This window comes from Anolis carolinensis, unplaced genomic scaffold, assembly GCF_035594765.1.
Source record: "Anolis carolinensis isolate JA03-04 unplaced genomic scaffold, rAnoCar3.1.pri scaffold_8, whole genome shotgun sequence".
Lineage (NCBI taxonomy): Eukaryota > Metazoa > Chordata > Lepidosauria > Squamata > Dactyloidae > Anolis > Anolis carolinensis.
This window is the reverse complement of record NW_026943819.1, coordinates 25,216,412-25,231,230: the sequence shown is the minus strand read 5'-3', so window position 1 is coordinate 25,231,230 and position 14,819 is coordinate 25,216,412. Positions and strand designations below refer to the sequence as shown.

Here is a 14,819-nt window from a genome sequence, read left to right as displayed (position 1 = left end):
AGAGATAAGAAAATCAAAGTCGGTTTTAGAGAAAAACTGTGAGATCAAAGCTGAAAGATTTTCACACTCCTCCCAGTTTTGTGACTTTTGGAGGTCACATGTTGACTACAACCCAACATTTTTTTGGTACAGCATAAATATCTGGCCCCTCCTACACTGCCATATAATCCAGATGACCAAAGCAGATAATCCAGATAATCTGCTTTGAACTGGATTATATGAGTCTACATTGCCATATAATCCAGTTCAGAGCAAATCATCTGAATTTTATATGGCAGTGTAGAAGGGGTCTCTGGCCCCTTCCACACAGCTGAATAAAAATCCCACATTTTCTTCTTTGAACTGGAATATATAGCAGTGTGGACTCAGATGACCCAGTTCAAAGCAGATATTGTGGGATTTTCTACCTTGATATTATGGGTTATATCACTGTGCAGCAATATGATACAACCCCATAAAAATAGTAACACTGTGCAAAACATGTCAATAAGTGGGTGCTCTTGTGCAATGTAGGAGCCCCGGTGGCAAAGTGCGTTAAAGCACTGAGCTGCTGAACTTGCAGACCGAAAGGTCCCAGGTTCAAATCCCGGGAGCAGCTTGAGCACCCGCTGTTAGCTCCAGCTCCTGCCAACCTAGCAGTTCGAAAACATGCAAAATGTGAGTAGATTAATAGGTACCGCTCCGGCGGGAAGGTAACAGCGCTCCATGCAGTCATGCCGGCCACATGACCTTGGAGGTGTCTACGGACAACGCCGGCTCTTCGGTTTAAAAATGGAGATGAGTACCAACCCCCAGAGTCAGACATGACTGGACTTAACATCAGGGGACAACCTTTACATATATATAATATATATATATATATACACGTGTGTGTGTGTGTGTCACTAACACCTGCCATAGAACTCCTGTCTCCAGTCTTGTACTCTCTCCAAGGATACTTGTACCTGAATCGCTGTTTTCTCTCTGGCACCCAAAGATGTATTAACTAATAGGGCCCGGGCTGTGGCGCAGGCTGGAGAGCAAGCCAGCTGCAACCAGCTGCAATGAATCACTCTGACCAGGAGGTCATGAGTTCGAGGCCCGCTCGGAGCCTATGTTTGTCTGTCTTTGTTCTATGTTAAAAGGCAGTGAATGTTTGCCTAAATGTGTAATGTGATCCGCCCTGAGTCCCCTTCGGGGTGAGAAGGGCAGAATATAAATGCTGTAAATAAACAAATAAAATAAATATTTGGATCAAGTTAGTGCACATCTTTGGCCTTCCCAAAATGACTGCCCTTATGTGAACATTTCTGACACTACAGCTAGTTTCCCACCCTCATTTGCGCAAATGCCTTTGATCACTCAGACTTTAGAAAATGTATTTTTTTTCTTTGATAACAATCGCTGGCTTTAAAAGTAGCAATAAACCTTTTCCTGGAACATGTGCCATTCCGCTTGCTGTAATGTTGTGAATTCTGCTTTGTGGTTGTTCTCTCTTGTAAACACTATGATTTATATTCTATAGATTAAAGTAGGCGAATGAAATCTAGCATCAATGTGTCTGGAGGAATGAAGTCAGATCACAATCCCTCAGAAAGTAATAGAACAGTTAAAACCAGGGGTCCCCAAACTAAGGCCCGGGGGCCGGATGCAGCCCATCGAAGCCATTTATCCGGCCCCCACAGCACAAGGGCAGAAGGGGGTTGGGCTAAATGACCCAAGGGGTCTCTTCTTCTCTTACAACCATTATTATTATTATTATTATTATTATTATTATTATTATTATTATTAACATTGACATTGAGACTGGGAGGCCATCTGTCAGGGGTGCTTTGCTTGTTCTTTTTGTGAACAAAGGCAGAAGGGGGTTGGACTCAATGGCCCAAAGGGTCTCTTCCAACCCTATTATTATTATTATTATTATTATTATTATTATTATTATTATTATTATTATTATTATCATTAACATTGAGACTGGGAGGCCATCTGTCAGGGGTGCTTTGCTTGTTCTTTTTGTGAACAAAGGCAGAAGGGGGTTGGACTCAATGGCCCAAGGGTCTATTATTATTATTATTATCATTGAGGCTGGGAGGCCATCTGTCAGGGGTGCTTTGCTTGTGCTTTCGGTGCACAAAGGCAGAAGGGGATTGGACTCAATGGCCCAAAGGGTCTCTTCCAACTCTCTTTATTATTATTATTATTATTATTATTATTATTATTATTATTATTATTATTATTTTATTATGACACAGCAAACAAGACAGATATGCTGGATTTCATATCAAAAAATCACAAGTCGAACACTTCCCAAGTGTCTAGGACTGTGTGATGTATTTTCGGATGATGTGCACAGATCCCAGCAGGGTGGCCTTTTGCAGCTGGCAGATCGTAATTTTGTCAATGTCTAATTATTATTATTATTATTATTATTATTATTATTATTATTAACATTGAGGCTGGGTTGCCATCTGTCAGGGGTGCTTGGCTTGTGGTTTCGGTGCACAAAGGCAGAAGGGGATTGGACTCAATGGCCTCTTTATTATTATTATTATTATTTATTATTATTGCTCGGTGGCCAACTATAGTCCGGCCCTCCAACGGTCCAAAGGCCCCCTGTTTAAAAAGTTTGGGGACCCCTGGTTAAAACCATACTTGGTGTTTTGTTTTTGTGTTGTCGAAGGCTTTCATGGCCGGGATCACAGGGTTGTTGTATGTCTTTCGGGCTGTGTGGCCATGTTCCATACCTCACAACCTCTGAGGATGCCTGCCATAGATGTGGGCGAAACGTCAGGAGAGAATGCTTCTGGAACATGGCCACACAGCCCGAAAGACATACAACAACCCTGGTTTTTTTTTTTCTTGGTCCAGTATATCTGAAAGGGAAGACATTGAGTACTGATGGGACTTCTGCATTTGTTGACTCAAAGGGAGTCAAAAAGAAGCCTTGAAGTCAACAGGCGACTAGATCAAGGCAATGCAACCCTTGTTCCCCAGTGGAGGGAGCAAACTCTTAAAAGCATAATTAGAAACTCTGACCTGGAACTCCTATGCCCATTACTCTGGTATGTTTCCTCCTACTTTTGGATGAAGCACAGGATGGGTTGGCCTTAAAGTGCCTAGGAGGTGTGGCTAGGCAACATTCATAAGGGCCAGAAAGTATCAGATTCTTCCCACAGGCTCTGGAAGATGAACCTGTCCTATCTCCAGGATGCTCAGGTGTAGAGAAGATTCCAGCTAACACCAGCTCTGCTGCTTGGAGGCTACAAGCCCTGTGAGCCAACCCGTTCCAGCCCTGCTGCTCTTCATAGCTCCTTGGGACTTGCATTCGAAAATATTTTTCTTTACGAAAAGCCCCACAAGCTCCCTGAGATAGCATATTCATTGCTTTGTCTGCAAGAAAACCTATTGTCCTGCTTGGCCAAAGGAAGAGGACATTTACAATGGGAAAGGTGAGTAAATCCGGAATTAAACCGATTGTCTTGCTTTGGAGGCATCTTGAGAAGATACAAACATTTAAGGCAATTCAATTCCTTCTCAGAGCATGGACAGGTTACTTTTAAGGCTTCTACATTCTAGTTAGCATGCAGGATCTCCGAGATCTTCCAGTTATATACAGTAGCGTCTCACTTATCCAACATAAACGGGCTGGCAGAATGGTGGATAAGCGAATATGTTGGATAATAAGGAGGGATTAAGGAAAAGCTTATTACACATCAAATTAGGTTATGATTTTACAAATTAAGCACCAAAACTTCATGTTATACAACAAATTTGACAGAAAAAGCAGTTCAATACGCAGTAATGCTATGTAGTAATTACTGTATTTACGAATTTAGCACCAAAATATCACTATGCATTGAAAACATTGACTACAAAAAGGCGTTGGATAATCCAGAACGTTGGATAAGTGAGACTCTACTGTATTATTTTACTCTATTTATTATTACTTGTATTATTTTACTCTATTATTATTAAAAGGATACATAAGCACATTTACATTGAAGAAGATGAGAATAATGATTGGATCAGAGTTGGACAGTGTTATCTTAAATTTGAGCTTTATGTAAATATTCAAAAGCATTTAACCTACTGATGCCTCAATTCATGTAATTTTATTGGTATCGATTTTTATTTCTGAAATTTACCACCCTCGGCTTATACTGGAGTCAATTTTTTCCCAGTTTTTGGTGGTAAAATTAGGTGCCTTGGCTTATATTCGGGTTGGCTTATACTCGAGTATATACGGTAAATGTTGCAACAGGTATAACACTCTGTATAGTTTAGTTACATAGGTTGCCATTTCTTAAATGTAGTGTATCTTCCGCATCCCAGGTCATGTTATTTGTCTAGCTAGCCTATTTTCAACTCTGAGAGTCTCAGGCATATCCTAGTATTTGATCTGTCAATACTTTGAGTTGGAGATGTAAAGTTCTGAAAATGAAACATTCTGCATGCAAAGCAAACACGAAACTATAGCAACTTCCCTGAAGAGATGGAACACCCTTCTATGTAAATATATCCGGAATTGTGATGTAGGGCCCATTCAAAAAGTAGTAGACTTGGGATTTAAAAAAAAATGCAACTAAAGTACTCACAATTGACATATGATTTGAAAATGTCAAATTGAAGGAAATATTGAAAAATACAAACATTAAATAGGTTTAAGGAAGTGATTAATCTGACTTCACGAATGACCATCAATTCACTTCTGATGGGAAATATTCCCCAATGTGCAACCTTGTTGATTCTCGGCAGCTACTAAATATTTAAATTGTGTGCTTTAATGTGCTAAGAGTAATACCATATAGGACTGATGCCATCAAAGTTCAAAGGGCTGACAAACTTTATGTCATAGGGAGGGTGGCTTGACAATATGATTGGAGTGTGTGATTATAATTGACTTTTGAAATACCAAAATTAAATTAAATTTTTGGAGACATTTGAGTTTCAGTTTAGAACACACTTTGATGTTGTTGTGTGCCATCAAATCAGCAAACCTCTAACTGAGGGCTTTTCTACACAGCCGTATAACTTAGAATATCAGGGCAGAAAATCCACAATATCTGCTTTGAACTGGATTATCTGAGTCCACACTGCCATATAATCCAGCTCAATGCGGATTTTATACAGCTGTGTGGAAGGGGCCTGAGAGCTCTCCATGAGCTGCAGTTTTCAAAAGCTTTGCTCAGGTCTTTGCTTCCTTTATTGAATCCATCCATAATGTGGCCTTCTTTCTTCATATCATCTCATATTCTCATAATCTAGCCAAAGTGCAATAATCTCAAGAGAGCATCCAGGCTTAATTTGCTCTAAGACCCTCCAAAGGGAGATGCAAAGCAAGCAGATTCCACACTGCCATGGTTGATTGATTGATAGATATTATTACCGCTGTATTAACTCCTGTTTTATTGTCTTACTGTGTTTCATTTCTTGTATATTGTGCAATGTATTTATGCTGTTGTTTTTGTAAATTATGCTGGTCGGGCCTTGCCAGATGTGAGCCGCCCTGAGTCCCCATGGGGAGATGGTGGCGGGGTATAAATAAAGTTTTATTATTATTATTTTATTGTATGGCACAGCAAACAAGATACGTAGATATGCTGGATTTCGTATCACAAAATCACAAGTGTCTAGGACTGTGTGATGTATTTTCGGATGATACGTGCAGATCCCAATAGGGTGGCCTTTTGCAATTGGTAGATCGTAATTTTGTCAATGTCTATTGTTTCCAAATGCCGGCTGAGATCTTTTGGCACGGCACCCAGTGTGCCCATCACCACCGGGACCACCTGCACTGGTTTCTGCCAGAGTCTTTGAAGTTCAATCTAGAGGTCCTGAGAGTGGCTGAGTTTTTCCTGTTGTTTTTTGTCAATGCGACTGTCACCTGGGATGGCAACATCAATGATCCAAACCTTTTTCTTTTCCACAACTGTGATGTCTGGTGTGTTGTGTTCCAGAACTTTGTCAGTCTGGATTCGGAAGTCCCACGGTATCTTTGCGTGCTCATTTTCCAATACTTTTGCAGGTTTGTGATCCCACCAGTTCTTTACTGCTGGGAGGTGGTACTCGAGGCATAAGTTCCAATGAATCATTTGGGCCACATAGTTGTGCCTCTGTTTGTAGTCTGTCTGTGCGAGTTTCTTACAGCAGCTGAGGATATGAAGAAAAAAAATCGCACAGATAATATTACTTTTAATAATAAAATAATAATAATAATTATTATTATTATTATTATTATTATTATTATTATTATTATTATAATATCTTCCACTTCAAAGCAGATAATGTGGGATTTTATTCAGCTGTGTGGACGGGGTCCTAGGGATAGGGTTTGGATTTGAAATCGATGAGGAACAGATTTTATAGAGACATCTCAATAGACAGCAGAAACTGACTCTGGGTTAGAGAGCTATGACTGATGGAGAGTCCAGGGATTAATATATTAATTGCATTTCTCTTAATAGACTTCTACTTGTTTGTTTTTTACCCAGTGTCTTTATATGTTTGCAGTAGGGTTGGTGGAGGGATGGTTATGCTAACTACAAAAACCCCACTGACACAAAGAAGTCACAAATCCACATATAAAGGGTCATCCCAAGGACCCAATATAGGAAGGGATTAAGAGGATATTTTTCCATGATTGACTTGAGAAACTACAAGTCATTTCTGGTGTGAGAGAATTGGCCGTCTGCAAGGACGTTGCCCAGGGGACACCCGGATGTTTTGATGTTTTAATATCTGTGTGGGAGGCTTCTCTCATGTCTCCAAATGAAGCTAGAGCTAATAGAGGGAGCTCATCTGCGCTCTCCCCAGATTGGATTTGAACTGGCAACCTTCAGGTCAGCAACCCAACCTTCAAGTCATCCAGTTCTTTGTGTTTAGGGCACATTTTTAGTATTGTCCTCCAGCACTACATTTCAGATAAATCGATTCCTTTCCTGTTATCATATAACTATGTGGGAGACTACAAATCCACAACAATGGAAGGGTAACGTCAAGGTGGGAAATAATTTTATACCAAGTTATAAAACAATAAGGAAAAAATGCAACAACTTAAAAAGGTAAAGGTTTCCCCTGACGTTAAGTCCAGTCATGTCTGACTCTGGGGGTTGGTGCTCATCTCCATTTCTAAGCCAAAGAGCCGGCGTTGTCCGTAGACACCTCCAAGGTCATGTGGCCGGCATGACTGCATGGAGTGCCGTTACCTTCCCGCCGAAGCGGTACCTATTGATCTACTCACATTTTGCATGTTTTCGAACTGCTCGGTTGGCAAGCTTAATAGATACACATTTTGGAGAAAAGAATATTACAGTAGAGTCTCGCTTATCCAAGCTATAAGGGGCGGCAGAAGCTTGGATAAGCAAATATCTTGGATAATAAGGAGGGATTAAGGAAAAGCCTATTAAACATCAAATTAGGTTATGATTTTACAAATTAAGCACCAAAACATCATGTTATACAACAAATTTGACAGAAAAAGCAGTTCAATACGCAGTAATGTTATGTTGTAATGACTGTATTTACGAATTTAGCACCAAAATATCATGATATATTGAAAACACTGACTACAAAAATGGCTTGGATAATCCAGAAGCTTGGATAAGCGAGGCTTGGATAAGTGAGACTCTACTGTATGTGGGAGACTACAAATCCACCACAATGGAAGGGTAACTTCAAGGTGGGATATTATTTTATGCCAAGTTATAAAACAATAAGGAAAAAAACCCAACAACTTAATAGGTACACATTTTGGAGAAAATAATATTATTAATTCATAATATTACTCCATAATATTACTGGAGCCTCTGGTGGCCTAAGGGATTAAAGCCCTGTGACTTGAAGGTTGGGCTGGTGACCTGAAGGCTGCCAGGTTCGAATCCCACCCAGGGAGACCGTGGATGAGCTCCCTCTGTCAGCTCCAGCTCCATGCGGGGACATGAGAGAAGCCTCCCACAAGGATGGTAAAACATCAAAAACATCTGGGTGTCCCCTGGGCAACGTCCTTGCAGACGGCCAATTCTCTCACTCCAGAAGCAACTCCGGTTGCTCGGAAAATAATAATAATAATATTACTGGTGTAACAAAAGGCAAAATCACCCAAAGCCATGGAGATACGCGGGTGTCCTGAGTCAAGCCGTCTGTCAAAAATCAAGCCGTGACCTGAACCTCAGTCACCAAGTGTGACTATGTTTGCAAACACAGCCATTTAATCCTCAAAGAATCTGGTAAGGAATGGGGTCAGCCAATTGTTGGTCATTCCAAAGAATGGCATGTAATTTATAGCTCAGTTATGATCTGGAAAGTTCTGTATATAAAAACGGATGAGCTCATACAAAACCGGAATCTTGTCTTAGGAGCATAAGCTATCCACAGAAAAAGCAGCAGAGAACAATGGCTTATCTATGCTGCCCAAATGAAGCAAAGCAGGTGAGGTAACTCTCATTAGGAATGGCACCTGTTGCTAAAGCGGCTTGCATACTTTCTGCCACAAATTCTTTGAAAGCAGTAATAGGCTGTTGGCAAACTTTCAAGGCTTGGGTAGATAGGTGTCAAAATGAGCTTGGGTGTGAAAATCAGTATGATACTGGAATCAGAACTTATCTACAAGCGCTGGAATTAATGTAAACATTGCTACGTACATGATGCATAGTATTTTGTTGCTAATTGTCACCAAGTCACGTTGGAGAGATGGCAAGAGATGTCAAATGCACACTGCTCTCAACAACCTTGTTCCAGTCCTGCAGATTCAGGGCTATGACTTCTTTCATTGAGTCTATCCCACTTGTCAGAAGTGAATTGAGAATATACTGCAAGTCGCTTCTGGTGTGAGAGAATTGGCTGTCTTCAATGACGTTGCCCAGGGGATGCATGAATGTGTTACCAGCCTGCTGGGAGGCGTCTCTCATGCCCCCACATGGAAAGCTAGGGCTGTGGATTCGAACCACCAAACTTCAGGTCAGCAGTTCAGCTGGCACAAGGGTTTAACCCATTGCACCACCACGGACCCACTTGTAACTTGGGTTTTATCTATACTGTTAAGTCACAGTAATATTATGCATATATATCCACCAAAATACTAATACTAACAAACTGTTTTGCTGAATTGAACTCTAACTATTGTGTTACTTATGCCTATATGAGTAAAAGCTTAACCCTGCATTATATGCTTTAAGCAGCAGAGTAATTAAACTCAAACTGTTTTGTTATATGAGCACATACTTGTGAGAATTTAATCCTGAAATATCTATTTTAGAAACGCTACACTGCTACGTGTTAGTATTTTGGTGGATATATATGCATAATATTACTGTGACTTAACAGACACAACCTTTGTTTACCTCCTCTATACTGTATAGATATCTGTGACTTTTTGGATTTTATCTATACTGCCATATCATTCAATTTGAAACTTTTTCTATAGACTCATATAATGAAGTCAAACTGCTTTATATGAGTCTAAACTGACCCTATAATGCAGTTTCAGACTGCATTATATTGCAATGTTGATAAGACCATAGTCTTATTTTTTTTCAACTGCTACCCATTTTATCGTGTGTTACTTTTTCTAATGGACCATGTCATCTCATGCCCAAAGAATGACCAAATTAGCTCCTAGGAAAACCTCTGGCTTGATCTGCCCTTGATTCTAGGATTTTATGGTCAATTGACTGCAAACAAAGACAACCGATTTGTTCTAGGATCCCTTTATTATTTTGCAAGTCTGCAATATTTGCAAAACTCTCCTCCAACATCACACTTGCGGGGAGTTGATTCTTTTCCTATTCATTACCTTTAAAGTCCAGCTTTTACAACAATACATAGAAACTGAAAATACAAAGGCATGGATGATTCTCACTTCGGATTTCAATGCTATGATGGCACTAGTTGAAGAAAGACAGAAATGTGTTCACCATGCAATTTAAGGATATGACAATATGTTAATCTATATATATAAAAGAGTGATGGCATCAGGGCAGCGGACAAAACAACAAAACTACAGGCCCCCCAACCTCAAAATTTGACAACACAACCCATCATTCACGGCTCTAGGTTGATATAACAAAAAGAAAAGAAAAATAAAGTCCTAATTACAGGGAGAGGAATAATAGTTTTTATCCAATTGCTGCCAGTTTGAAGGCTAAGCTCCGCCCACTTGGTCTCCTAGCAACCTACTCAGCCCATGGGACAGGCACAGTTAGGCCTCACTTAGGCCTCTTCCACAGATTATCAGATTTGAACTGGATTATATGGCAGTGTAGACTCAAGGCCCTTCCAGCTATATAACCCATTTAGAATCTTATATTATCTGCTTTGAACTGGATTATCTTGACTCCACACTGCCATATAATCCACTTCAGTGTGTATACTAAACATAAAGACAACCATACAACAGACATTCAATACCACCACTACCTCAACAATTTCTCACCAACACCACCAGACAACACCACAGCAACGCGTGGCCGGGCACAGCTAGTTTTACAAATAAATGCATGCTAACATTAACGGCAATCAATACAAATCTACTAATAGGCATTTCTTTGTTGTAGTCTCTGCATGTCATAATTTTGGTGGTTTCTTTTTTTTCTGTTTTAAAAACCTGGCTGCATTTTTCTAGTTACAAGTATGCTGTTCATTTACCCTCGGGCGACAGGGATTGCTTAAGAGAGAGTGGCAGAAAACCTGAAACATTCTAGTGAAAGCCTCTAAAAGGCAACATTTTATCAGTGATTATTTGTGAATATTGGTAATATAGAGAAGGAATAATAAGACAATACAGGAAATTATAATTTTTAGAAATGGTGCATGTTAAACCAGAAGAAATATGAAGCGACATGTCACACTCATCAAACCCATAAGTATGGGAAATAAATCCACGTGTTTTACTTCTCTGGGAAGCTGTCCTATCTATTGAATACAGTAGAGTCTCACTTATCCAACACTCACTTATCCAACATTCTGGATTATCCAACGCATTTTTGTAGTCAGTTTTCAATATACAGTAGAGTCTCACTTATCCAACATAAATGGGCCGGCAGAATGTTGGATAAGCGAATATGTTGGATAATAAGGAGGCATTAAGGAAAAGCCTATTAAACATCAAATTAGGTTATGATTTTACAAATGAAGCACCAAAACATCATGTTAGACAACAAATTTGGCAGAAAAAGTAGTTCAATACGCAGTAATGCTATGTAGTAATTACTGTATTTATGAATTTAGCACCAAAATATCACGATATATTGAAAACATTGACTACAAAAATGTGCTGGATAATCCAGAACATTGGATAAGCGAGTGTTGGATAAGTGAGACTCTACTGTATCACGATATTTTGGTGCTAAATTTGTAAATACAGTAATTACTACGTAGCATTACTGCCTATTGAACTACTTTTTTTTGCCAGATTTGTTGTCTAACATGATGTTTTGGTGCTTAATTTGTAAAATCCTAACCTAATTTGATGTTTAATCGGCTTTTCCTTAATCCCTCCTTATTATCCAACATATTCGCATATCCAACGTTCTGACGGCCCATTTATGTTGGATAAGTGAGACTCTACTGTACTTACATATCCCATAGACACCTTTACCTTTAGAGATGGTTTGTGGGTGAGTCAGTGGGATAAATAAAGCCAACTTAACTTCTTTGTTCACCTAATTTCAGAAAAAAGCCGATATCTACTCGGTTGAGATCAATGGAACAAATGATGCAGAAGGAATTGGAAAAGAAGACGAAAAGGAAAAGCACAAATCTAAAAAGGACAAGAAGAAAAGTAAGGAAGAAGACCTCAAGAAAGAGTTGGATCTGGTAAGTACGATAGCGGGGACACCTATAGCAATATCCATTATCCACACTTTGATGAACTGACGGTGCTGGCTGGGTCTGCTGGGGTTTGCGACAATTCTGCCAAGCCCTTTGGCCATTCGTTCCATCCTGACAGACCTGATCCACCTCTGACACCAACATGACTTCCTTGACCTGGTTTGTGATGGAGGAAGGCAATAAAGTATGAGGCACTCAGTTCTTTTTCAGCTCAACTCCTCTGTTCCTGTCCCTTTTGCAATCTGTTCATTTAAGACAATGGTTCTCAAGCTGTGGGTCTCCAGATGTTTTGGCCTTCAACTCCCAGAGATCCTAACAGCTGGTAAACTGGCTGGGATTTTGGAGAGTTGTAGACCAAAACACCTGGGGACCCACAGGTGTTGGAGAACCACTGATTTAAGGTGACACCATAAGTTACCGCACTAGGTGACACCAATTCTAGTGACACCAATAGGCTTAGGCTTGAATCAGCTTGAACGAAAATGATTTGTAATATTCGGTGGTCCGTTTCATATAATCTGTGAAAACGGAATGGGGAGGAGGGGACCGAAAAGCTGACAACTGGAGAGGATGGAGTTAAGTTTGCAATATACTCGAGTCAGGGGTCTGCTGCAGGGCTCCTGGAGAAGATGTGATTATTACAACATCTTTTTCTCCCTCCCTGGAAGCAACAGCACCTGTCCATTTCTTTTTTGAAAGTTTCCGAGACTCCTCCTCCAGAGAGGACCTTGCTGGGAATTCGCTTTCCCAACAGCACTTGCATGGGACGGGCATTGAAAAATCTATGAGTTCCTCTTGGAGCAGGATGGGAGTTGAAGCTTATCTCTCGGGCTCGGGCTGTGGCGCAGGCTGGAGAGCAGCTGCAATCAATCACTGCAATGAATCACTCTGACCAGGAGGCCATGAGTTCAAGGCCCGCTCGGAGCCTATGTTTGTTTGTCTTTGTTCTATGTTAAAAGGCATTGAATGTTTGCCTATATGTGTAATGTGATCCGCCCTGAGTCCCCTTCGGGGTAAGAAGGGCGGAATATAAATGCTGTAATTAAATTAATTAATCTCTCTCTCTCTGTTTCTCTGCCAATAAAAAGCCTGGTTGTGTCCATGCTCTGATTGGCTGAGAATGGACACAACCGGCGACTACAATTCCCAGAACCCTCTCTTGCAATTTGTCTTATTTTTTAAAAAATATTATGGTGGTACAGTGTGTTAAAGCGCTGAGCTGCTGAACTTGCGAACCAAAAGGTCGCAGGTTCTAATCCCGGGAGCGGAATGAGCGCCCTTTGTTAGCCCCAGCTCCTGCCAACCTAGCAGTTCGAAAACATGCCAATGTGAGTAGATTAATAGGTACCGCTACGGCAGGAAGGTAACAGCGCTCCATGCTGTCATGCCGGCCACATGACCTTGGAGGTGTCTACAGACAACGCCGGCTCTTCGGCTTAGAAATGGAGATGAGCACCAACCCCCAGAGTCGGTCACGACTGGACTTAACATCAGGGGAAACCTTTACCTTTTTACCTATGATAAAAACTTAAAATAATTCTAAAAAATCAGTAGATTGGTGAATTGTTTTGAAACTTGGCAGGCTTGAAGTTGTAATTTGGTTCTAAAACCGATGTAGGTTTCATGCAGATAGGCCTTAAAATGACTGAGGATTGAGCCTTTAAAGTTTTCCATTGTAGCCAATGGGCCGAATCTTTGCCGAATGAAAATGGCAACACCCCTCCCAATTTGAGTAACTTCCCGATAAACAGAGTGAGGGATTAGTCAAAAATGGACCCCGAAATATCATGCCTTTTGGCTGAATTGCACACCTCAAAACTCCAATGCTTCCATGTGCACAAATCTATCATTGCTATAATCTCCCATCGTCTCCATGTGCCATAAGCATACTGTCATCGATATAATCTCAGATCTATCATGATACATCTTTTCTCAACCCTGCTGGATAAGATTTCATATCTAGAAATCTTATTGCACATGTGACCTAAAGCTTCAACAATGAGGAAGTATTCATCCCTTCAATTAAATTAAAAATGCCATCATTAATGGAAGCATCCTTTAATCTTTGCAGCATGTAACATGTTGTGAATTGTGTTGTGTAAAAGCAACAGAGGAACTCAATACATTGTGGAACCTTGCTTGGTGTTTTTCAAGGAAAGGCTGTAAAAACACTTGTTTCTGTTTCATCATAATGTCATACTAGATAATGCTTGTGTGCTCTAATGAGATGACTTTATGTCTCAGGAGCTTAAATGTGCTCAAGATCTTCCAATGGAATGCTATACAATTATACCTCAAATTGCATACTATAGAATGGCATTTCAAGACCATCCCCCTAAATATTAAAACAATTTGACTAGGACATATAGATTTTGATAGCCATAGAATACATATTTAGATTTAAAAAATACTGATCTCTCTCTTTTTTTCCAAATGTTTTAGGATGACCACAAACTCAGTATTCAAGAACTAGAAGAAAAATATGGCACGAGTATCATTAAAGTAAGTTGACTTGGAGAAGAACAGTAGCTTAACTGTATTGAAATCCACTCTGATATTGGAAACATAAGTAGTATTTTTGCTATTGAAGCTGACACTATTTAACCGAGGAGTGAGTTTTAATAAAGTTAATCCATACTAACTTACCTTTATTTTCAAGAACGACCAAGCCATACATTAAAAAATAGTTTTATGATTTTAATGATTATATAGTTATGCTATTTTAATCCATAGTTTGTTTTTAGTTTGATACTGGTGTTCTAATTGTATATTTTATGATGTAAATGTTGACTGATTGGGCTTGTCCCCGAGTCCCTTTGGAGAGATGGTAGCGACATACAAATAAAAGTTATTTTTTATTATTATTATTATTATTATTATTATTATTATTATTATTATTATTATTTTATATGCTGGATTTCATATCACAAAATCACAAGTCCAACACTTCCCAAGTGTCTACGACTGTGTGATGTATTATTATTATTATTATTATTATTATTATTATTATTATT

At 39.7% G+C, this 14,819-nt stretch overlaps 1 protein-coding gene across 1 annotated transcript in view; it reads left to right on the top strand.

The window, feature by feature from the left end:
• Positions 1-3,146: 3,146 nt before the first annotated feature.
• atp12a (ATPase H+/K+ transporting non-gastric alpha2 subunit) overlaps positions 3,147-14,819 on the top strand; it is a 38,884-nt gene continuing 27,211 nt past the window's right edge. The window contains exons 1-3 of the mRNA XM_062961061.1: positions 3,147-3,428; positions 11,647-11,790; positions 14,248-14,307. Coding sequence (XP_062817131.1) covers positions 3,420-3,428; positions 11,647-11,790; positions 14,248-14,307 — 213 coding nt within the window. The 5' untranslated portion in view covers positions 3,147-3,419. The remainder of the gene's footprint in view (positions 3,429-11,646; positions 11,791-14,247; positions 14,308-14,819) is intronic.